Source organism: Dipodomys merriami, unplaced genomic scaffold (genome assembly GCF_024711535.1).
Source record: "Dipodomys merriami isolate MVZ:Mamm:240054 unplaced genomic scaffold, mDipMer1.0.p SCAF_6, whole genome shotgun sequence".
NCBI lineage: Eukaryota > Metazoa > Chordata > Mammalia > Rodentia > Heteromyidae > Dipodomys > Dipodomys merriami.
Genome location: NW_027206179.1, coordinates 62,089,766 through 62,115,260, shown reverse-complemented (window position 1 = coordinate 62,115,260; position 25,495 = coordinate 62,089,766). Strand labels below are relative to the sequence as shown.

General features: G+C 40.2%; 1 protein-coding gene across 10 annotated transcripts in view; it reads left to right on the top strand.

The window, feature by feature from the left end:
- The window catches only part of Fry (FRY microtubule binding protein), a 493,758-nt gene that overhangs the window by 272,676 nt on the left and 195,587 nt on the right, over positions 1 to 25,495 (top strand). For all 10 annotated transcript variants that reach the window (XM_070003013.1, XM_070003006.1, XM_070003005.1 and 7 more), the window contains one exon: positions 11,552 to 11,605. In XM_070003013.1, the coding sequence (XP_069859114.1) occupies positions 11,552 to 11,605 (54 nt within the window). The remainder of the gene's footprint in view (positions 1 to 11,551; positions 11,606 to 25,495) is intronic.

Genomic DNA, 25,495 nt, shown 5'->3' with positions numbered 1-25,495 from the left:
AATCTCACAGAGAGTTTCCTATCTGCACTGGCTCCAAATCGTGACCCTCAGATCTCAGCCTCCTGAGTGACTAGGATTACAAGCATAAACCACCTATGCTCAGTATCTACATTACTTAGCTTTTTTTAATTTCAAGACTATAATTTATTCAAAGAATTGATTTCTTGATGGATGATTATTTCATCCAGGAAAAATAATTGGAGAATAATGCACATTAAGTTACACAGTAAAGTAAGCAAATAATATGGCAAAACCATATATTACTTAAATTCCAATATGTAATATTCCATCATATTGATGGAATTGTCAAATAAAAGTTTTATTTCAAAACTGATACATAGAACAGTTGATACAATGGTTGAAAAAATAAAAGTACCCTTTACTTCCACACAGCACTTGATATTCGGTTTGTCATTGTACTTTAATCAGATATATCTAACAATGAAAAATTGTCTTATCTTTTCAATTTGTATGTATTTGTACTTTAATCTTTTAGAATTGAATGATCACACAGTGATGATATAATCTTACTCAAAATTGGAAGATATTTAAGACACATCAATCTGATTCAAATGTGTAATTTGATGTTTCAAGATATGTCAAATGAAATTGGCTTAAACGTTGTTTTCTGTATCGTAGTTCAAATGTTTCTAAAACTAATGAGTGCCAACAGAATGAGAGATAAAATAGATAATTCAGTTTGGTGTTTACAAGGTAAAAATACTTTTGTATTTATAGAAAAATAACCACTACTGTAGAGTATCTTAAAATTCTCTGTTTCAGGTTTATGGATTTCATTAATGGGGACTGTTCTAAGAGGTCATGATCTTGAGAAAAATGTAATGAATGTTCTTATTAATATAAATTTTATTAGTCCAAGTATTCATATTGAAAAATACAAGGCCAGTTTATTGTCTAGATGCTGTGTACTATATAATAGATATTTTATAGTTCTTCCTTGCTTTTTATCTTTTTTTTAATTGTGAAAATACTGTACAGAGGGGTTATAATTACATGGGCAAGATAGTGAGTACATTTCTTATCAAGCATTGTAGCCTCCTCCTTTGTTTCCCCTTCCCATCCCTTCCCATCCTCCCCTGCCACCCAATCCCCCCCCCCAAATTGTAAAGTTCGTTTTTGACATGACAACTTGTACTTCTCATTGTTGCAACAGGTCCACCTGTATCCTTATTTAAACGACTTGTTTTTCCCCTTCCCCTCCACAAATTATGCCGACATCAAATACAGTGAAAGCAGGGGTTATACTGTGGGGGAGGGACATACAAAGCAACAAAGAAATTATCTTATAATTGCATTAGAAACAAATGCATGAAAGAAAAAAACATTTAAAATACATATCTTAGGGTTCATTTTCCTAACATCACATTATCTGACCTTTTCTGCTTGACTCATACATATACTAGATATTGCAAATAAGGGAAATCATGGGACCTATGTTTCTTTGGGCTTGGCTTACTTCACTTAATATAATTTTTTCCAAGTCTTTCTATTTCCTAACAAATGGGGCAATGTTATTCTTTCTGATGGAGGCATAGAATTCCATTGTGTATATATACCACATTTTCTTGATCCATTCATCTACTGAGGGGCATCTGGGTTGGTTGCAGATCTTAGCTATGGTAAATAATGCTGCAATAAACATAGTTGTGCTGGTAGCTTTAGTGTGGTCTTGTTTGTAACCATTTGGGTAAATGCCCAAAAGTGGGACTGCTGGGTCATAGGGGAGCTCTATGTGGAGTCTTTTGAGGAACCTCTATACTACTTTCCAAAGTGGTTGAACAAGTTTACACTGCCACCAACAATGAAGTAAGGTTCCCTTCTGTCCAGATCCCCTCCAGCATCTGTCGTTATTAGAGTTCTTGATTTTTGCCATTCTAACTGGGGTGAAGTGGTATCTCAATGTTGTTTTGATTTGCGTTTCTTTTTTTTTTTTAATTTTATTTTATTTTATTTGAGAACATACTGTACAGAGGGGCTACAATTAGATGGGCAGGATAATGCATACATTTCTTACCAAGCATTGCAGCCTCCTCCTTTGTTTACCCTTCACCTCCCTTCCCCGCCTCCCCCCTCCCCCCACCCAATTATACCCCCCTCCTGATTTGCATTTCTTTTATGGCTAGGGAGGTTGAGCATTTCTTCATGTGTCTATTGGCCATCCTTCTTTCTTCTTCAGAGAAGTTTCTCTTTAAGTCATTAGCCCACTTATTTATTGGGCAGTTGTTTCTTTGAGGATTTGTTGTTGGGGGATTTAATTTTTTGAGTTCCAAGTATATTTTAGATATGAGACCCTTGTTCATTGTATGGCTAGTGAAGATCTTCTCCCAATCCGTGGGCTTTCTATTGATCTTGCTAGCTATCTCCTTTGCCATGCAGAAGCTCTGCAACTTCATGCAATCCCATTTGTCCAACCTTTCTTTGATTTGTTGTGTTTCCGGGTCTCCATTAAGAAAATTTCGGCCTGTGCCAAGGAGCCCTAGGGTTTCTCCTATTCCATCCTGTAATGTTTTCAGAGTGTCTGCTTTGACTCCAGCTGAGCTCACACCAATACTCCTCCAACTCTTCAATGAAATTGAAAGAGAAAGTTCACTACTGAACACATTCTATGAAGCCATCATAACCCTCATCCCAAAACCAGGCAGGGACTCATCAAAGAAAGAGAACTATAGACCCATTTCTTTGATGAACATTGATGCAAAACTTCTCAACAAAATTTTGGCCAATCGACTTCAACAATTCATCCAAAAAATCATACACCATGATCAAACAGGATTCATCTCAGGGATGCAAAGCTGGTTCAATATATGCAAATCAATTAATATAATTCATCACATCACCAGGAGCAAGGATAAGAACCACATGGTTATTTCAATAGATGCAGAAAAAGCATTCGACAAGAGCTTTTTATCTTTTTCTTGTAAATATAATCCTAACCAGTTTATAAAACATGCACAAACTTCTTCAACAATGCAAAAGTAGATTATACAAAAGCTTTATCAAACTTGATGTGTGTATATATACTTAATCTATGTAACAACCTACTGGACTGCTTCTTTTTTTAATACTTTTTTATTGTAAAAATGCTATACAGAGGGTTAAATTACATGCGTAAGGTAATGAGTCCATCAAGCATTGTTACCTCCTCCTTTGTTTTTCCCCTACCCTCTCTTCCCTCCCACCTCCACAACTACACTCCCTTTCCCCCTTCTCTCCCTCCCTCCCCCCCCCGTGGCCCCACCTTCACCTAAATTGTAAAGTTCGTTTTTCAACATAGTGTCTTGTACGTCTCATTGTTACAATGGGTCAACCTGTACCCCTATTTAAGCATTTTGTTTTTCCCTTCCCCTCCTCAAATTAAAAAAGTGTATATACAAGATGCAGGGCACCGATATCAAATACAGTGAAAACAGGGGTTATACCATGGGGGAGGAACATACAAAGAAACAAAAAAATCACATGGTATATTATAAATATGTTAGGAATAATAACAAGAAAGAAAAAACCACTTGTGTCCCTATCTTGGGGTTCATTTCACTTAACATCATCTTATCTGGTCATATGTACATAGCTTTTGACCTTTTCTGCTTCTCCCAGACATATACTAGTTATTGCAAATAAGGGAAACCATTTAGGACTATGATTATTTGGACCTGGCTTACTTCATTTAATATAGTTTTTTCCAAATCTTTCCATTTCCTAACAAAGGGGGCAATGTTATTCTTTCTGATGGAGGCATAGAATTCCATTACACACACACACACACACACACACACACACACACACGCGCGCACACACACACACACACACACACACACACACACACACACACACACACACACCACAGAGCATCTGGGTTGGTTCCATATCTTGGCTATATGGTAAATAATGCTGCAAGAAACATAGTTGTGCTGGTACCTTTAGTATACCTTTGTTGGTGATCATTTGGGTAAATGCCCAAAAGTGGGATTGATGGGTCATAGTGGAGCACTATGTGGATCTTATGAGGAACCTCCATACTACTTTCCAAAGTGGTTGAACATGCAGTAGGGTTCCCTTCTGTCCACATCCCCTCCAGCATCTGCTGTTGTTAGAGTTTTTGATGATACCCATTCTAACTGGGGTGAGGTGGTATCTCAATGTTGTTTTGATTTGCATTCCTTTTATGGCTAGGGATGTTGAGCGTTTCTTCATGTGTCTATTGGCCATCCTTCTTTCCTCTTCAGAGAAGTTTCTCTTTAAGTCTTTAGCCCACTTATTTATTGGGCAGTTGTTTCTTTGAGGATTTGTTGTTAGGGGATTTAATTTTTTGAGTTCCAAGTATATTTTAGATATGAGACCCTTGTCCATTGTATGGCTAGTGAAGATCTTCTCCCAATCCATGGGCTTTCTACTGATCTTGCTAGCTATGTCCTTTGCCATGCAGAAGCTCTGAAGTTTCATGCAATTCCATTTGTCCAACCTTACTTTGATTTGTTGTGTTTCTGGGTCTCTATTAAGAAAATTTCAGGCTGTGCCAAGGAGCCCCAGGGTTTCTCCTATTCCTTCCTGTAATGTTTTCAGGGTGTCTGCTTTGACTTTGAGGTCTTTGATCCATTTGGCGTTGATTCTGGTGCAGGGAAATATATTAGGATCTAACTTTAGTTTTCTACAGGTATTTAACCAATTTTGCCAGCACCATTTACTAAAAAGGCTGTCCATCTATTTTTTTAGCTCCCTTATCAAAGATTAGGTGGCTGTAGGTCTGTGGGTTCATTTCTGGGTTTTCAATCTTCTTCCATTGGTCCTCAAGTCTGTTCTTGTGCCTACCCTACTTAATTTATAAAGATACGCATCAAGGGATCCAAACACTTGCCCCAAACCATAAACAAAGCATCATTAATGGTTCAAATTACAGATAATCATTAAAAGTTCCACCTAATAGCTGAATCAGGTGGACTTCAGATAAGCTCAGTGACTATAGTTAAATCTAAAGTTTGTAGTTAGCCCATAATAAGTTATTATGAATAAAAGAGTCCTGTAGATCAAAAACTGTTGTTCTATTACTTCTGAACATCATCTTCAGAATAAATTTTAATGTATACTACTATAGTTGCTTCATGGAGCTTGACCTCAGGGACTGGATGCTGTCCCTGAGCTTCTTTTGTTCAAAGCTACTGCTCTACCATTTGAACCACAGCTCCTCTTCCAACTTTTTTTGGTAGTTTAGTGGAGATAAGAGTCTTTCCTTCCTGGGCTGGCTTTGAACCATGATGCTCAGATTTTAGCCTCCTGATTAGCTAGGATTACTGGCTTCATCATTTTGCTAATATTCCTAAGAGTCATCACTACATTTTTAGACAGCCTTATTGTTTATTGTAATAGTATGGCATTTCTGTCTAGCAAAGGTCTTGATTTTCATCCTGATTAGCAATAATATGACTTGGGTTTTACTGGGTCTCATGTATGTAGCACATTCCAACCTTAAAGGTAGCACCTTTTGCTCATACCAGTAATCATAGCCATTCAAGAGGATCCTGATTTAAGGCCAGCTGGGCAAAAAGTTTCTGAGACAAAATTTCCACTAATAACTGGGCATGGTGCTGTGCGCTTGTCATCCTAGCTATGACCAGAAGTATAAAAAGGAAGATCACAGCCCAGAACCTGGACCAAAAGTGATAGCCTACCTCAAGCCACCTCAGCAAAAAAAAGGATGGGGATCTGGTTTAAACAGTAGTTTGTCTACCAACACAAAGCCCTGAATTCAAACCCTGGCCCTGCCATGCCTAATTAATGATGTTTCTTTATTCTTTTGGGATTTTCCACTCCATCTGGCAGCTGTAATCACATAGGTTGAAAGGAGAAGGGCCCAGAATGTTCCAACCAGGAGGCTTTCACTAGCTGATGCAACCCTGGGGAATGTAAACATTGAAGGAGATAGAGGCTCTGATGGCCACAGAGAAGGGATAGCGAAAGAAGCAAGACAAGAACAGGCAGGAGATGGGTGATTGGAGTGGAAAGAAAGGAAGGATCACACGTTTCATTGCAGCTGAAAATACAGGGAGAAAAGTCTTTATTATTATTATTATTATTTTGAAAATACTGTACAGAGGGGTTACAATTACATGGGCAAGATAATGAGTACAGGGGCTGGGAAGGTGGCTCAGTGGTAGAGTGCTTGCCTTGCATGCTCGAGGCCCTGGGTTCGATTCCTCAGCACCACATAAGCAAAAAAAAAAAAAGCCGGAAGTGGCGCTGTGGCTCAAGTGGTAGCCGGAAGTGGCGCTGTGGCTCAAGTGGTAGAGCGCTAGCCTTGAGCTGAAGAGCTGAGGGACAGCGCCCAGGCCCAGAGTTCAGGCCCCACGACCGGACCCAAAAAAAAAAAAAAAAAAGATAATGAGTACATTTCTTATCAAGCATTGCAGCCTCCTCCTTTGTTTCCCCTTCCCATCCCTTCCCATCCTCCCTCCCCCCACCGAATCCTCTCCCCCCCCCCCCACCAAAGTTGTAAAGTTCGTTTTTCGACATGACGACTTGTACATCTCATTGTTGCAATGGGTCCACCTCTATCTCTGTTTTAACGATTTGTTTTTCCCCTTCCCCTCCACAAATTATACCGACATCAAATACAGTGAAAGCAGGGGTTATACTGTGGGGGAGGGAAATACAAAGCAACAAAGAAATAATCTTATAAATATGTTAGAAACAATCGCATGAAAGAAAAAAACATTTGAATACATATCTTAGGATTCATTTCCCTAACATCAACTTATCTGACCTTTTCTGCTTGACTCAGACATATACTAGTTGTTGAAAATAAGGGAAACCATGGGACCTATGTTTCTTTGGGCCTAGCTTACTTCACTTAATATAATTTTTTCCAAGTCTTTCCAGGGAGAAAAGTCTTGAAAAAAAATGGCCACCAGACTTGTGCCATTTGGAAAATTCCTGGGTTCCCTAGGGAGACTATTTTTAGGAGTGAGATAAAAGCCAGAGTGCACTGGTTGAGACAGAATAGAAGAAGAAGGGAAGGAGCAGTGGAGCACATGTTGGAGAACTGAACATAAGAGAAGTAGAAAGAGGAGGACGTGTGGTTGGGGAAGGTACCAAGATAAAATGGGCTCAACTTAGTGATATCTGCAAGAAGGCAGGATGTGCTGAAATGTACTGAGAGCCCATTCACTGAGCTCAGTATGCGTAGCGAGAGGAGCAAGTTGGGACCAAGAAATACTGTTGGGTGCTGGTGGCTCATGCCTGTTACTCAGACGGCTGAAATCTGAATATCTTGGTTCAAAGTCAGTCTAGGCAGGAAAGTTTATGAGACTTTTATCTCTAATTATCCAGGAAAAAAGCTAGATGTATAGCTGTGGTTCAAGTGGTAGAGTACCATCCTTATACCAAATATTTCAAATAAGAGTGTGAGGCTCTGAGTTCAAGACTCAGTAAACACACACACCACTTGAAAATACCAACAAAAGAAAGTAACCCAGAAACAAAATTGTAAATGTTGTATCATATTTGTTGGTAGCTATTGTACTGTAAAAAAAAAAAAAAGAAAGAAAGAATAAAGAAAAAGAGAGAAATGGAAGTGGAGGTGTTACCTCAAGTGTTAGAGCACCCACCTTGAGCAAAAAATCTAGCAAGGTCTCAAGGCTCTGGTTTGAAGCCCTAGTACCAGTACAAGGGAAGGGAAGGATGGAAGGACTGAAGGACTGAAGGATGAAGGGAGGGAGGGAAGGAAGGAAGGAAGGAAGGAAGGAAGGAAGGAAGGAAGGAAGGAAGGAAGGAAGGAAGGAAGGAAAGAAAAAAAGAAGGAAGGAAGGAAGGAAGAATGGAAGGAGAGAGAAGGGAGGGAGAGACAGAGAAAGTGAGTCAAAAGATAGAAACAGAGATAGTTACTGTATTTGATTCTAATACCCTGGTATTGTATATATGTTTATTGGAATTAGGGAAGGGAAGGGGAACAACAGAATGGTGAGACAAAGGACAAGGCGAGAACCAATGCAACAGCGACATACACAGATAATATGTTGGAAACGATCTGTACAAACTGGGGGGTTGGGGAAGGAAAGTAGGAGAACATTGAGAAGGGATAACCTGGTTGGAAAGAAATGTACTCACTACCTTACTGAAACCCCTCTGTATATCACCTTGACAATAAAAAAGAAACAGAGAAAAGGAAGATTAATAAAAATGAGAAAGGAAATGGTGTCTGTGACCCTGTAAGAGCTACTCTTTATTTCAATTAAAATGAAGATTAACTTTGTAGCCGAATTTAATGGAAATTTCCCCTCTACTGTTCAAATAATGGATTTGTTCCTGGGTCTTTTAAATTTGGCTGAGAAATAAACTTTACCTAAGTAAACAGAGCCAGCTGCAAAAGGATTATTCGGAATTTTCTTTTTTCTTTCTTTCTTTTTCTTTTTTTTTAAGTACCAAAGTATTCTAACAGCTTTGTATATACCTTTTCATTGTTTATGCAATCTGTACAGCATCTTACCTGCTAGTACCTGTAACTTCTTTGTGACAGTCTCTAGATGACTCTCAAGTGCTCTACACTTGAGTCACAACCCGTCATTTTTCTTTTAGTTACCTTTCGAATGAGAGTCTCTAACTTTTGCCTAGGCTGGACTTGGACCTTGATCTTCTTACTTCCACATCCTAAGTAGCTGGGATTACCGAAGTACACTAACACACCCAGACCTCTTAATCATACTTTTGACCTTGATTTTTTTTTCTCTCCACTGTTTTGGGTGAAAATCAGCAAATGTTGTTTTGCATTTGTGAACTCATTTTACTAAGTAAAAGAATGAAAGGAAAACACGTCGGTTTCTATACACACACCCTTCTACAAATCTCCAACGAATATTCATCAGTTCTTACCAGACACTACTTAGGATGTCATAAAGTGGTGCTCTTGTTTACTTGTGTGCAAACTGAGGCAGGCATCAACGGGGCTGTAGTCAGTGACTCATGCAGACAATAAATATAAGCAGAAAATGTCTTGAAGATGATCCCCCGTACTGAATTCCTAACTGCCCTTCACATTTAGTCATTTGGGGTCAAAGGTCAGTGTTCAGAACTGTATGTCCCTAGTCTCACTCCTCAGATGTGTTTCCAAAGTCAAGTCAAAGCTGGCACAAATAAGATCTGAAGAGAAAAATACAATGACAAGTCATGAACCTGTTTTCTCCTCGGCTCAGACTGAAGGAGGAGGATGCTTAATAGTTTGGGAAGAAATCCTTCAGTGCTGTTATAGCAGCTGGGTCCCCAGCCCTGGGCCTTTCAAGACACAATCACCATGTCAACAGGGCTGCACCTCTTAAGCACCTGCCTATGAAGAAGGGACCTTCTAATTGTGGGAGTTGAGTTCTGAACTTTTTTGCTAATTGCTCAGACCAAATATGAGTATTATCCATTTTTACTGCAGATGATATTCATAGTCTTATTATTAATAACTATGTTTCTATCATTTAAAATGCAATGCTGTTCCTAGCTGGGCACTGGTGGCTCATACTTCAAATCCTAGCTACTCAGGAGACTGAGATCTGTGGACTGAGGTTCAAAGCCAGCCCTGGCAGGAAAGTCCATGAGACTCTTATCTCCAATTAAGCCAGAGGTAGAGTTGTGGCTCAAGCAGCAGAGTGCTAACCTTGAAAAAGAGCTTAGCAACAGTGCCCAGGCCTTGAGTTCAAGCACCAGTACAAAAAAAAAGTAGGTTTCAGATTTGAGAAGCCTGGTGAGTGGTTCTTTTGTTGATGTTATTCTTAATTTGTTTATTTCTATAGCCACCCCACCATTCATTTCAGAGATTTTCTGTAAATTTCCTATTGAGAATTAAAATCATTATAATAATGTCAGCCTTTTTGTTTTCTATTAACAAAGGGGCAATTATTCTTTTATTTAACAAATACAGGATGTATTTTTTCTTTTGCACTTGAATTTTTAATTAGCATACATTAATCTCACAAGCCAGGATGTCAATGTGGCATCTTCCTGCACACATGTATACAATGTATCCTTTTAACTGAAAGATATTAAATAGCATTTTGTGGAATGAGAAATCAAGCTAATTAACATTCATCACCCCATAGTTATTTGTGTGTTTGTGTGTGTGTGTGTGTGGTTGTATTAGTTGTGGGGCTTGAACTTGGTGATTGGGCACTGTACTTCAGCTTTTTCACTCAAGGCTGGTGCTCTACCATTTGAGCCACACCTCCACTTCCAGTTTTTGATGGTTAAATTGAGGTAAGAGGTTCTCAGATTTGTCTGCCCAGGCTGACTTCAAACTGGATCCTCAGATCTCAAACTCCTGAGTAGCTAGGATTATAGGCATGAGCCACTGGTGACTGGCCTGTAACATAAGGATTTTGAAGGACACATTTAGACCATACAGGAGTGAGGTACCTTTCTTCCACCAGGCACCATTTGGATTTTTATGGCATCATTCCAAGGCCATACAAAACTGTCATTACAGGCAGAGGGTCATGGGCAGGAGACAAGATGCACATGTGTTTGTCCTGTTATATACCAAAAGATTTCAAGCATATGTTCATCCTCCAGCTGGGGATTGCCCACCTTTCAATATACTATTATTAACATAGTTACCACAGGACTTCAGAACTTATTCCTATGCTGTGACTGAAATCCTGGGCCTCTAACGAATCTCCCCCTACTTCCCCTATCCATTCCATTCTCTGCTTCTGAGCTCACCTCTTATTTCTCATGTGTAATGAGATTGTAGAGTATTTGGCTTTCTGCGTGCTGTCACTTAGCACAGTGTCCTCTAGTTTCATCCTTGTCTCAAGTGACAGAATCCCATGTGTGTGTGTGTGTGTGTGTGTGTGTGTGTGTGTGTGTGTGTGTGTGTGTGTGTGTGTGTGTGTGTGTGTGTGTGTGTGTGTGTGTGTGTGTACTGAGGCTTGAATGCAGATGCTGGGCACTGTTTCTTAGCCTTTTCACTCATGGCTGGCACTTTACTACTTGATCTACACCGCTACTTCTATTTTGTTGCTGGTTCATTGGAGAGAAGAGCCTCATGGACTTTCTTGCCCAACTTGGCTTTGAGCTATGATACTCAGATCTCAGCCTCCTGACTAAGTAGGATTTGAGATATGAGCCACCTGCATTTGACTCTCTTCTTTTTTTCAAGGCTGTGTGTGTGTGTGTGTGTGTGTGTGTGTGTGTGTGTGTGTGTGTGTATGTGTGTGTATGTGTGCTCACTCCTGTGCCTGTGCCTATACTTGTGCCTGCCTATCCCCTACCCACTGATAGACATTTAGGTTGGTCCTTTTTCTTGACTATTGTGACTAACTGTGACTCAGTAAACCTAGGCATCCAAATACTGGTTTCATTTCTTTTAGATCAGTGATCAAACACTGTAAGTTAAGATCACACTGGCTAAGGGAGACTTTCTTGCTTATTTAAGAATTGGCATCTCCATATTCTGAAAAGAGAGAAATGAATGAGAGAACTGTAGCCACTATAACATTTTGTTTACTATGTTTCAAAACATTTGATAGTTATTCTTGTATATGTTCTTTTTCTTTTGCAGGAAAAGCCATTGACAAAGTCTCTGCAGCGTGGAGAAGACCCCCAGTTTGATCAAGTATGTGCTATTATCTAAGTTATATGTTTTTTCTTTATTTCAAAATGTAAAAAGGCAAAGCTCAATGCTCTGTATTGTACTCAGGGACTTCCACAGGAGTGTAGAGGTGTGTTGTTATAAGAATTGTGCATGATAGCACTTACAGTTGCCATTTTGAAATGTTTAGTAGTTATCTCGTGTGTGTGTGTGTGTGTGTGTGTGTGTGTGTGTGTGTGTGTGTGTGTGTGTGTGTGTGTGTGTGTGTACTTTTCTTCAGGCTTGAATTCAGGTCCTGGGCATTATTCCTGAGATATTTTTGTTCAAGGCTAGCATCCACCATTTAAGCCACAGCTCCACTTCTAACTGCTTGAGTGGTTAATTGGAGGTAAAAATCTCATAGACTTTCCTGTCCTGGTTGGTTTTGAATGGGGATGTTCAAATCTCAGCCTCCTTAGTAGCTAGGATTACAGGTAGGAGCCATGAGTTCCTGGCAGTAAATGTCTTTTAATTTCCATTAGAAAGAACTGGAGTGTATGGGAATAGTATGCATTCAATTCATGGTTTCCTAAATCTCCCATGCCAAAATTTAAAAACAAAATTCCACTGACAAACTTGAGATTCTTCTGAATAAACATTACTGTGTGATGATCATGATCCTGTGAGAGAGAAAAATGCCCAACAGTCATTATAAAAGTATAAGACTTTAGATCCTATTTGAAGTGATGATACCTACGTGAAAAAGTTTCAGACAGAATGGAATGCAAAGAGAGTCCTTTATATGCCAACTGAAAACAAGATGTTATCAACATAATAGGTAAGTAGTAAGACTCTGAGAGATACTGGGTTTGGAACTTAGGGAACTTTGGGAGCATTTAAGAGTGATGAAGGGCAGGATGCTGGAGATGGGCTTGTGGTTTCCTGAATGTCTGCAGTAGAGGATGGGAGAACAGAGTGTCTTCAACAACCCCAGATGGTGCCAGTGTCCAAGGCAAACGCAGCTGGATGTACTACAGCCTGGTCTCCCATGGGGCTTTTTATGGCTTAATGAAGAACGCACAGAGCGTACACTTTCTGTAGAGCTTTGAAATTGCCTGTAATGTGGAATGTGGAGGAAATAGCTCAGGCTGCACATGTCCCAACTTGGGTTCCAGAAACCCCATATAGCAGGGCAGAGACAGAACTCTCTGTTTTCCTGGGTTAGGACTGTTTCCCAAGAGACAACCCCTCTGGCACAAACTCGTTCCCTTCCCCCACTTACCACCCCCCCACACACACACCACCACCACCATGTGAGCACAGCTCTGGGTTTGCTGTGTGACTGATGGAACTCACTGTTTTCTTGAATGCATGGGGAGATGGACCATGGTCCCTATTTCTCTCTGCTGTCATGCTGTCGTCCTAGTCTTATTTAGGTACCTGGTAGTTGCTGGTGTGGTCAGAGACCTGCAGTGAATAGATTTGTAATGATTGGTGTTAGCATTTTGGAAATGTGGCACAGGTGTGGTGGCTCTTTTTGTTATCTAGAAGAATGCTAATATTCATCCTCTATCCGTGTGTGTGTGTGTGTGTGTGTGTGTGTGTGTGTGTGTGTGTGTATACTGGGGCTTGAACTCAGGGCCTCACACTCACACTTGACATTTTTGCTCAAGGCTGGTGCTCTACCACTTGAGTCACACCTCCATTTCTGGATTTTTGCTGGTAAGTTGGAGATATGACTCTCTCAGATTTCTCTGTCTGGGACTGGGTTCAAACTGGGATCCTCAGAGTTCAGCCTCCTGTGTAGTTAGGATTACAGACGTGAGCCACGGGTGTCTGGCTCATCCCCTTTTCATGTATATAAAAATTTTCACTTTATAGTTTTGTCTTTCTATTGTTGTTGCTGCCTTTGCCTCCAAATTTTTGTGTCATTTTCTCCAGCTTCATGTAGTTTATATTTTATTCTCTGCAAATATAGTTGTAATGTTAACAATGCAGTTAATAGTTATTTCAAATAAGTAGGTTTATTCAGCTTTCTTTTTTTCATTTTAACATTTTAACATGAGAGAGAGAGAGAATGAGAGAGAGAGAGAGAGAAAGAGAGAGAGAGTGAGTTTCAGATAGTCCAGACCAGCCCAGAACTGGAGATCCTCCTGCCTCAGCATTTTGAGTGTGGGGATTATAGGTATGTACTTCCAAGCCTACCTAATTTCTTGTTGAACTTGCTAAGCAAGGCATACTCTATCACTTGAACCATGCTTTCTAGTTTCTGTTCTTGTAACTTACCCAGAACTGGGTATTTTGGTGTAACATCACAAAATAGACAAAGTCAGGGTCTAACTGCTGTTTGCCAACACAATTTATAAGGCCCATGGTTGCATTGACAAGTCCATGAATGGATCAAAGTCTCTGAGTCTTTGGGAATTAAACATTCACGTTAAGTGATTACCCTCCTCCTGATTTTAAACCCTAGGATTTGAATCTGGATTCCCATAAAGATTTGTGGGTCAGCAGAAAGGTGCTTCACTGGTTAAACTCCACGACTAGAGGCTAACGTCATCTAGTAATAAAACAGCATTTATATAGCACTTTCTAGTGCTATATAAACAGCATGTCAATGGTCCCTGTTGAGGGGATATTTGCATCAATTTCTTCCTTTTAAATGTCACTGGTGTGAATGACAGGTAGATAAAGTTGAGTTATACTGTCTCAACCTTCAGGATCCTGTTCACTCCTTTGCATACCTAGTGTTCACTCCTTTGCATACCTAGCCACGATTAATTTTCTTCTTTCTAGAAATAGAAGCTAAAAACAAATCATGTAATACTAGAGTTTATGAATGAAGCTCCTTCTCACATACTCTCAAAATCCAACATCAGGAAGAGGAGGATAACATCATTATCATCACCATCACTATCATCATCATCATCATCTCCTTCTCCTCCTCCTCCTCTTCCTCCTTCTTTTTCTTTCTTCTGTATAAGGCTACATTTAATGGAAATGAGTATCAAAGTAAAGCTGTCCAAGCTAGGTGCTGGTGACTCATTCCTGTAATCCTAGCTACTCAGCAGGCTGATATCTGAGGACTGAGGATCAAAGGCAGCCTGGGCAGACAAACCTTGAGAGAGACTTATTTCCAATTAACCACCAAAAGCTGAAACTGGAGTTGTGACTCAAGTGGTAGAATACCAACCTTGAGCAAAAAAAGCCAAGGCCCTGAGTTCAAGCCCCAGTCCTGGTACCAAAAAAAAAGTCATTGCCTGATCTTATATTTTGCCTGAAACAGCCAACACTAGAATCCACGTGCTCTGATTATAAATCCTGTACCTTTTATTCCATAAATTGTTTCTAAAAGAGACTTTGATGAGAATTCAGAGGGGAATTTACAGCAGGCAAAGGATCTAAGATCCTTTATCAACCATGATTCTATTTGATTGCCAGGGGCAAAATGATAGTAGCTTGAACAAGACAGCAGTACATTTCTCTCCTGGGTTCAAGAACTAGAGGAAATCAATCCAGGATTTGTTTTTCTCATGTATTGCTTACAGCCCTAAGGACTGGTATAGCTACTGGGGTTTAGGCATTATTTCTGTTTTAGGCTGCAAGAAGCAAAGAAAGATGAGAAGTACTTACAGAAAAAAAAAAAGAAACAACTTAGAGCTCCCCAACTCTGCATTCTCCATTTCTGCTTTTGTGCACTCAGCCAGATCTTAAGTGTATGGCTGCAAGTAGCTGTAAGAAAGATTAGAAGATTCACATTCCACAACACTGTGTCCCTCTAAATTTAGGGCATGTTATAACTGAGAAGGAAAAAGTGAAATTTTGGTAGTAACTACCCATTACTGCTAGATATTTTGCCAAAATGTCCAATGAGCCTAAAATAATTTGCACTTATGTGCCTCTATTTTTCACTCTAGAATTCTCAAATTTGCCAGGTTTTTTGTTTGGTTTTAGATATACGCATGTATGGAGAGACTAAAGCTTCATATTTTCTTTTATATATATATTTTTTTTTCACATGAATCAAAAAATTTAATTGTTCTGTTTTTGCCTTAAAAGGGACTTAAATATCTTCTCATCCACTCCCAAGTGAATACCAGCATCCTTAGGAAGGGGCTGGGTTGTGTAAATCAACAAATTTGTTTCTTTTTTCTTTGGTGCCAGAACTAGGACTTGAACTCAAGGCCTTGCCTCTTGCTTGTCTTTTTCACTCTAGACTAGTACCTTACCGCTTAAGTCATAGCTCTACTTCCCTTCCCATTGATTCTTTTTTTAAAATATGTTTTTTATTGTAATAGTAGTGGACAGAGGGGTTACAGTTACATGAGTAAGGTAATGAATACATTTCCTATCCAGCATTGTTACCTCTTCCTTTGTTTTTCCCCTACCATCCCTTCCCTCCCCACCTTCCCATCTCTTTCCTCCCTCCCCCCCCACAAGTTGTAAAGTTCATTTTCAACATAGTATCTTATACATCTCATAGTTACAACCTGTATCCCTATTTAAGCATTTTGTTTTTTCCCTTCCCCTCCTCAAATTAGAAAAGTGTATGTACAAGATGCAGGGCATCAGAATCAAATACAGTGAAAACAGGGGTTATATCATGGGGTAAGAACATACAAAAGAACAAAAAAAATCACATAGTACATTGTAAGTACATTAAAAACAATAGCAAGAAAGAAAAAACATTTGTGTCCCAGTCTTGGGGTTCATTTCACTTAACATCATTTTATATGGTCATATATACATAGTTTTTGACCTTTTTCTACTTGTCCTAGACTTATACTAGTTATTGCAAATAAGGGAAACCATGGAACCTGTGTTTCTTTGGGCCGGGCTTACTTCACTTAATATAATTGTTTCCAAGTCTTTCCATTTGCTAACAAATGTGGCAATGTCATTCTTTCTGATGGAGGCATAAAATTCCATTGTGTATATATACCACATTTCCTTGATCCATTCATCTACTGAGGGACATCTGGGTTGGTTCCATATGTTAGCTATGCTAAATAATGCTGCAATAAACATAGTCATGCTGGTAGCTTTAGTATACCTTTGTTTATGATCATTTGGGTAAATGCCCAAAAGTAGGATTGTTTGGTCATGGAGGAACTCTATGTGGAGTCCTTTGAGGAACCTCCATACTGCTTTCCAAAGTGGTTGAACAAGTTTAGACTCCCACCAACAATACAGTAAGGTTCCCTTCTGTCCACATCCCCTCCAGCATCTGTTGTTATTAGAGTTTTTGATTATAGCCATTCTAACTGGGGTGAGATAGAATCTCAATGTTGTTTTGATTTGCATTTCTTTTATGGCTAGGGAGTTTGAACATTTCTTCATGTGTCTATTGGCCATCCTTCTTTCTTCTTCAGAGAAGTTTCTCTTTAAGTCATTAGCCCACTTATTTATTGGGCAGTTGTTTCTTTGAGGATTTGTTTTGGGGGATTTAATTTTTTGAGATCCAGGTATATTTTAGATATGAGACCCTTGTCTGTTGTATGGCTAGTGAAGATCTTCTCCCAATCCGTGGGCTTTCTACTGATCTTGCTAGTTATGTTGTTTGCCATGCAGAAGCTCTGCAGTTTCATGCAATCCCATTTGTCCAACTTTACTTTGATTTGTTGTGTTTCTGGGTCTCTATTAAGAAAATTTTGGCCTGTGCCAAGGAGCCCTAGGGTTTCTCCTATTCCTGCCTGTAATGTTTTCAGGGTATCTGCTTTGACTCCAAGGTCTTTGATCCATTTGGAGTTGATTCTGGTGCAGGGTGATATATAAGGATCTAGCTTTAGTCTTCTACAGGTGATTAACCAATTTTGCCAGCAACATTTACTGAAGAGACTGTCTTTCTTCAATTCTATTTTTTTTTAGCTCCCTTCTCAAAGATTAGGTGGCTATAGGTCTGTGGGTTCATTTCTGGGTCTTCAGTTCTATTCCATTGATCCTCAGGTCTGTTCTTGTGCCAGTACCAAGCTGTGGCTTTGTAGTAGAGTTTGAAATTTGGTATTGATATTCCTCCAGCATTGTTCTTTCTGTTAAGGATCATTTTTGCTATTCGGTTTTTTATTGTTCCATATGAATTTTTGGATTGCTTCTTTTATAGTTTATACTGTTATAGTCTGAAGTATTTTTCACTAGTTGCTTAATTCATCAGTTAATCTAATGGCAATCCACACCTACTAGGATACGCCTGAAAAAAAGCCCTCTTGTTTCTTAATTGGATATCAATTAGGCGTGAGAGAGAGAGAGAGAGAGAGAGAGAGAGAGAGAGAGAGAGAGAGAGAGAGAGAGAGAGAGAGAGAGGCTTAAACTCAGGACCTGAGCACTATCCTTTAACTTTCTCACTCAAGGATGATATTGTACTATTTGAGCCACAATTCTACTTCCAGCTTTTTGCTTTTAATTGGAGATAAAAATCATATGGGCTTTTCTACCTGGGCTGGCTTTGAACTGTCACGCTGAGATTTCAGCCTCCTCAGTAGCTAGGATTGTAGGATTATAGGCACTAGCACCTGGCTTGGTTTCTTTTACATAATTAAGTTAACTATCAGGATTTTACAAGCAAAATGAATTTGGGGGGGAAAAAACATCTTGTCCTGGTATTGAAGTTCTCTTTTTAATTAGAATACATTAATTTTAAATGCATATGCATGTTTACACAGGAAGCTCTACGTAGAAGAGAGAGCTGTAAGAGTTGGTGCCCCTGGAGCCTAGATCCCCAGGGATAGGTCCACATTCCAGAAACTTCTGATCCAGAAGCACCTGGGTCTATCTGTCTAACACATGCCATGTAAATGCTTCAGACCATGAATGTTTGAGATTTCAGATTCAGGTGTCCAGTAAATATATATATATATATATATATATATATTAAAAACACTGAAACAGAACCTGAGTACTGGGAGCTCATACCTGTAATCCTTGTAACTCAAGAGGCTGAGATCTAAAGACTGAAAATACAAGCATGGTAAATAAAAATCCATGAGATTCTTACCTCCAATTAACCACAAAAAAGTCAGAAGTTGAAGCATGAGAGAAAAAAGCCAAGTGAAAATGTGAAGCCCTGAGTGTAAGACCAGGTACTGGAAAAAAAACAAAAAACACAAAAATCCCCTCAATTTCTTGGGTGACTGAAACAACAGAAAAGTACATTAGAAGTTATTTTTGGGAACTGGTAAACAGATCAGTTTATTGGAAGCAAAAGCATTGTATTGTTATATCTTTAAAAACAGGCCAAAACCTGGCACCAATGGCTCATGCCTGTAATCCTAGCTACTCAGGAGGCTGAGGTCTGAGGATCGTGGCTCAAAGCTAGCCCAAGCAGGAAAGGCTGTGACTCTTATCTCCTATAAACCACTCAGCAAACCAGAAGTGTCACTATGGCTCAAGTGGTAGAGTGCTAGCCTTGAGCTGAAGAGCTGAGGGACAGTGCCCAGGCCCAGAGTTCAAGCCCCATAATCAGCAACAAAAAAAGAAAAAGAAAGAAAGAAAAAGAAAAAAAAAAAAAAGGCCGAATCATGACTCATACAGAAAAAAGGTATTTTAAAGACTTTATTTGACTTAGTATTAGTGAGGAATATTAGAACCAATTCTGGGGTGGGGAAAAGATATCCAGAAAGCAGACACATTTCTGTACCTAGAACATTGAAATCAAAGCTCACTTAGAAGCAAAACCGAGGTTTTCCATGTGGAGGTAAGCAGTCAGTAAACCTGCATTGGACAGTTTTGTCATCATCTACAGGCAAGGAGTCTTCACACTGCTCTCAGTTATCTACCATTCGAACAGTTTTAAAATAGCTCAAAGGCTTCGGAAGGTCCTTAGACTCAGATACCCCTGAGAGGTTTGAAGTTTCCATTGAAACAGTTTTTCCTACAGTGTAGGGTATCAGGAAAAACATGAGCCTACCTAGGCAAGGAGGAATCGTTCTCTAAAACCTTAATGCAAGCAGGATGAGACTTCATCCTTCACACTGCAGGACTGAGGCAATCCAGAAACACTTGGGTGTTGGCTCCAAAGAACAGTATTCATGGAGGAGCAAGGAGAGACCCTGAGATGGAGGCATTGAAGGAGCTGGCCACTGAATAACACTGAAGGCTTAAAGGGCCTGCGGTGGAACAGAGGCAGGGAAACTTGTAGGGAAGAACAATTATGAACTAAATAATACAGGCGCAAGCCATGCACTGGTGGCTCACACCTGTAATCCTAGCTACTCAGGAGGCTGAGATCTGAGGATTCTGACTCACAACCAGCCCGAGCAGGAAAAGTCTATAAAACTCTTCTCTCCAACTAACCACCCAAAAGCTGGAAGTGGAACTGTGGCTCAAGTGGTAGGGAGCCAAGCCTTAAGCAGAAAAAACAAAAGTATAGCATCTAGGCACGAGTTCAAGTCCCAGGACTAGCACAAATAAAATTATAGAGGAAAAATTGGTAGTGATTAAGAGAAGGAGAAAGGTAAGTAACTAGTTTGAACCCATGATTGGGTTCATGCTTGATCAAGTCTACCAACATTGAGTGTCTGCAACATGCTCACCTGGCACAGATAGGAATAAGACCAAATCTTGTCCTCTAGGTATTCTCAGTCCACAAATAATTCTACCCGGAAAAGCCTAGGGGTACATGTTAAAGACGCTGCAAGGCAGCCGGTAATGTTGCAAGGACAAGGGGGCAGTCTGGCAGGAAGCAGCTGAGGAGTGGCATCGTGTTCACCCGGGGGAACACGACGGGCCAGGCTGAACTGAAGTCAGTTGGACAAAGAGGGGACAAAGGTAAAGAGAGCAGTGTGGAAGGACTGGGTCTGGCAGCACAAAGTCAGGGAGGTAGACTGCAGCTGTGGCGATGTTAAGGCGTGTGGACTGTAGTCTACAGATTAGGATCCTGTCAAGCAGAGGGAGCGGGGTACGATGATGGGGGAATGGAAAATGGGGTAGGCTTTACCGTCATTTTATGAGTACTGTATTTTCAAGGATAGGAGAAATGTCTTCCAGAGAAATAAGTAGGGTTCATTTATTTATATGATCATTCAATGATACAGATTAAAGAGAGTAGAGCAAATGAATGGAGAATATCACAGGGACATATTAAAAGTTTAAAATCCAAGCCTGGCATGTTGGAACACACTAGTACTCCCAGCAAGCAGGAGGCTGAAGCAGGAAGATTGTGAGTTTGAGACCAACCTACATTACATAGAGAGACCGTATTTCAGAGAAATACGAGCAAAAGAAAAAGAGAAAGAGAGAAAGAAATATGAGAGAAGGCTGGTAAAGAAGTGTAAGGAGTTAAAGAGAGGTTCTGATTCTGATGAGAACGTGTTCTAGGCCAAGGGTTAAGCTTGCAGCCATGACTGAAAAGAAAAGCCATACTATTCAAGTACCTACTGGGGTCAAATCTGGACAAGAGCTGTTCAAGAAAAGGGATTGTAGGAAATGCCCTAGACCTGGCCCAGTGATCACACTACATAGGAACAGGAAGGTTCTGTGGATGGCAAGGCACTGATCAAGTGTGGCCCGTGAAAGAGAGAGAAAACAGTGTATTGTTGGAAGTGCAGAGGCCAACTTATACAATACTGAGACAGAAAGAGAGAAAGAGAGACAGAGAGAGAATGAGAGAGAGAGAGAGAGAGAGAGAGAGAGAGAGAGAGAGAGAGAGAGAGAGAGAGAGAGAGAGAGATGGTGGTCACCATAAAAGTAGGCCATATATTCCCAGGGAAGATGGACACACAGATGGCCCAGTGTGGCAGCTGGTAAAGGAAAATCTAGAGGCTTGGCATCTAGGAGCTCTTCATTGCCATGTCCAGTGCATTTTCATAGTTGATAGGTTAATTACCTGAAGGTAATTTTTGTTTAGAGTGGCAGGTCATGCTTGGCAGCACTTGAATTAAGAATCAGGGAGCCCAAAGTGAGTCATGATGTGCTGTCCTGTGAAGGAGAGGCCAAGTGAGCTCGTCATTTTATTGCCCAGCATTCTTCTTCAACTTATGTTGTTGTTGTTGGTCATAAGGCTTGAACTCAGGGCCTGGGCATTGTCCCTGAGTTCTTTTGCTCAAGGCTAGTGCTCTACCACCTTGAACCACAGCACCACTTCTGGTTTTGGGGGGTTTTGTTTTTGTTATTTTGGGGGGGCCTTTTCTGCCTGGGCTAATTAGGGATACGAGTATCCTGGGGACTTTTCTGCCTGGGCTGGCTTCAAACAATAGTCCCCAGATCTCAGCCTTGTGAGTAGCTAGAATTACAGGCATGAGCCACCAGTGCCCAGTTTAGACTTTTTAAATTTTTTAAAAATTGTCATTATAAAGGTGATGTACAGAGGTGTTACAGTTATGGAATTGGGGTAATGTCACCCCTTCCCTCGCTCCCATAGACCTTTTTTTAATTTATTTATTTTGTGGGTGATAATGCCAAGGTTTGAACTTGGGGCCTTTTGTTCTCACTTGGCTTTCTTGCTCACTGGGGCAAGAGCTGGGACTTTGCTACTGGAGCCACACCTCCAGCATTTTGCAGATTAATTGATGATAGCTTCCAGCCTCAAATCTCAACCTCATGATTGGCTACTAATGCTGAGCTATCAATATCCTTTTTAGATGTCAGGCCGAGGCCGGTGATGTTGGCTTTTCCAGGGAAGCAATAACTATTTAGGATGAGGATGGACCTGGATAGGTGATGGTCAGATAAATCAACCCTATTTAAAAAGTGAAAAGCAAGCCAAGTACTGGTGGCTCACACCTGTAATTTGAGCTACTCAGGAGGCTCAGGTCTGAGGATCACTGTGTGAAACTGGCTTTCAGGGCAGAAAAGTCTGTGAGACCCCTATCTCCAATTAATCACTAAAAAAAAAAAAAAACAGAAGTAGAGCTTTGGTTCAAGGGCCAGTAGGTAGAGTGCCAGTCTTGAGGGAAATAGCTATGGGACAGTGCTTAGGCCTTGAATTCAAGCCCCAGAAGCTGGACACAGGAGGGGGCTTGGTTGTTGAATATTCATTGAGTCTTTGTTCTATTGGTACCTTCCAGCTATATACACACCCTTCTGTGCACGTTCTCTGCCCCTGGCTTAGAGGCCATTGTTTATATCTTGTCTAATGACAGCATTAAACATGTAATCACTTAAATACAGATTGAGCATCCTTATTGAAATGCTGGTGTTTCAAATCTTGGATGTCTGCCTATTTTATATAGTGAAGCATCCTGGATCCATATCTGAACATGAAATGTATTTTTGTTTATGTCACCATATCAGCATAACCTGGAGCTGCATAATATTTTAAATAATTTTGTGCATTAAACCATGTTTCATGTTGTGAGATTTTTTTCCACTTAAAATGTCACATCAACTTTCAAACAATTTCAGATTGTAGAGTATTTCAGAGGTTAGAGTTTCAGATTAAGGGCATTCCTTTTGTAACATGAACAATGGTGGACATGTGACATTTCTGAAGTATTACTCCAGCTTTGTATCTTCATAGAATCTCATGTGTAAGTACACAATATTTACTCTTTGCACAGTAAACTTTCTTTCCAAAGGAACTTGTGTCAAAACATCAGAATTTGAATCCAGGTCCTTATTCTGGTGAATTATCTCACTCTGCTATGTTAGATACAAAGAAGCTATGTGGGATGTAAGAGAAAGTTCTGGAAGCTAATGGAAACAGGTCAATATCACAGGATCCAGGAGAGGAAAGCCTCTCAAGGAGAACCCAGCAAACAGTGTTATTTGCTTTAGGAACATGACCACAATAAGGTCACTGGTACTAGGAGCCTGTGCGCATACCTGTAGTTTTAACTCCTCAAAGGATGGAAATTTTTGCCCAGGCAAAAAGTGTGTGAGACCCTATGTCCATCTATAGCTGGGTGCAGTGGTGCATACATGTCACCCCTGCTACCCAGAAGGCTGAAGAATGCATAGAGTGCATAGAAGAATGCAGTTCCATATCAAGTTGGACAAAAATGTCCACAAGCCTTCAACAGAAAAAGCTGGGTGGTGTGTGCCTGTCATCCCAGGCATGGCAGGAAGTGTAATATAAATGGAAGGATTGTGGCGTAGGCCAGCCCAGGAAAAAATCAGCCACTATTTCAATAACCGGAGCCAAGAGCTTGGAAGGTGTGGCTCAGATGGTAGAGCACCTAGCTAGGAAGTGCACACACACACACACACACACACACACACACACACACACACACACACACACGAGAGCCACTGCTAGCCTCATGGCTTTTGTCCTGCTGATCTCTCAGATAAGGGTCAGACCACCAGCAGCAAGAGGGGCACTGGCAGCGGAAATGCCACCTGTTATGGAGAGGCCAGCCGGAAGGAGGCTAGCTACCCAGGAGCTCGGTGTGAACGGAGAGAGCAGTTGGAAGAGAGCCACACACTTTATAGAACTCCCTTTCACTGAATGAAACACACAATCTTTACACCATGTTAAGGACTGAGTCCATTTTTTACTAGATGCTCCCTCCAGCTGGTTGAGGCTCCCAAAATTCTGACATGTGGGATGTGTTGGACATGTTGGACATGTGGGATGTGAGTTGTAGGCTGGTCATGATGGCTATCCCTGTAATCCCAGCTACTTGGGAGGATATGATCAGGAGGATCATGATTTGAAGCTAGCCCAAGCCAAAAGGCCGCACCCCAACCAATAAAATAATTCTAAATGTCTAGATATTATATAGTTTGTATACTTTGGTGACACCCGAGGTTCTTGGTGCTACAATGACATCTACTAACAGGAAACAAAAATGGATATAACAGGAAGTAAAACAGGATGGTAAAAGACATCCACAAACCTGTAATGGAGCTAAGGTAACTTTTAAAACCATTGTTGGCAGGAATAATTTTTTTCTGAAAAGGAAGCAGATAAAATTTTAGTGTTTTATATTGATTCTGATGCTACAATTCAATGAAAATCTACATGCATAACTGAGAATGCAAGCTATTAAGAGAAAAAATAAGGTGGCATTAAAGTTATTCTTATTTGTCTTAGTGGACATTTCTTTTTTTCTTTGAGTTGGGTTTGTGCATGTGCTTGGTAGCGTGGGACTTTCCACCTGCCTGAGTGCCGGAATGATTGGCATGCATTTCCATACCTGGCCTATTCAGTTTCCTGCTTATATTTTAAAACAAATGAAGATGTTTTTTAAAAGATCCAATAATGGGGCTGGGAATGTGGCTTAGTGGTTGAGTGTCTGCCTAGTATGCATGAAGCCCTGGGTTCTACTCTTCAGTACTACATAAACAGAAAAGGCCCCCCCCAAAAAAAAAATCGTATTAAGTAAGGCAGACCCAAAGAAACATAGGTCCCATGGTTTCTCTTATTTACAATAACTAGTATACATCTAGGATAATCTTACAGACAAGCAGAAAAGGTAAAAAGCTATGTACATATAACCATATAAGATGATGCTAAGCGAAATGAACCCCAAGATAGGGACGCAGCGGTTTTTTCTTTGTCGCTGTTGTTTATAATGTACTATGTTATTTGTGTGGTTGTTTCTTTTGTATGTTCTTCCCCTGTTGTCACTGTATTTGATTATGGTGCCCTGCATCTTGTATATACATTTTTCTAATTTGGAGAGGGGAAGGGAAATAGCAAAACACTGAAACAGGATACAGGTTGATCCATTGTAACAATGAGACATACAAGACACTATGTTGAAAATGAACTTTATAACTTCGGCGGGGGAGGAGTTGGGAAGGCGTAACAGTGCTTGATAGGAAATGTACCCATTACCTTATTCATGTAACTGTAACCCCTCTGTACAGTATCTTTATAATAAAACAATATGTTTTTAAAAAACAAAAAAGGCTGGAAGTGGTGCTGTGGCTCAAGTGGTAGAGCACTAGCCTTGAGCAAAAGAAGCTCAGAGACATTACCCAGGCCCTGAGTTCAAGCCCCAGGACTGCAAAAAAAAAAAAAAAGAAAGAAAGAAAGAAAGAAAGAAAGAAAGA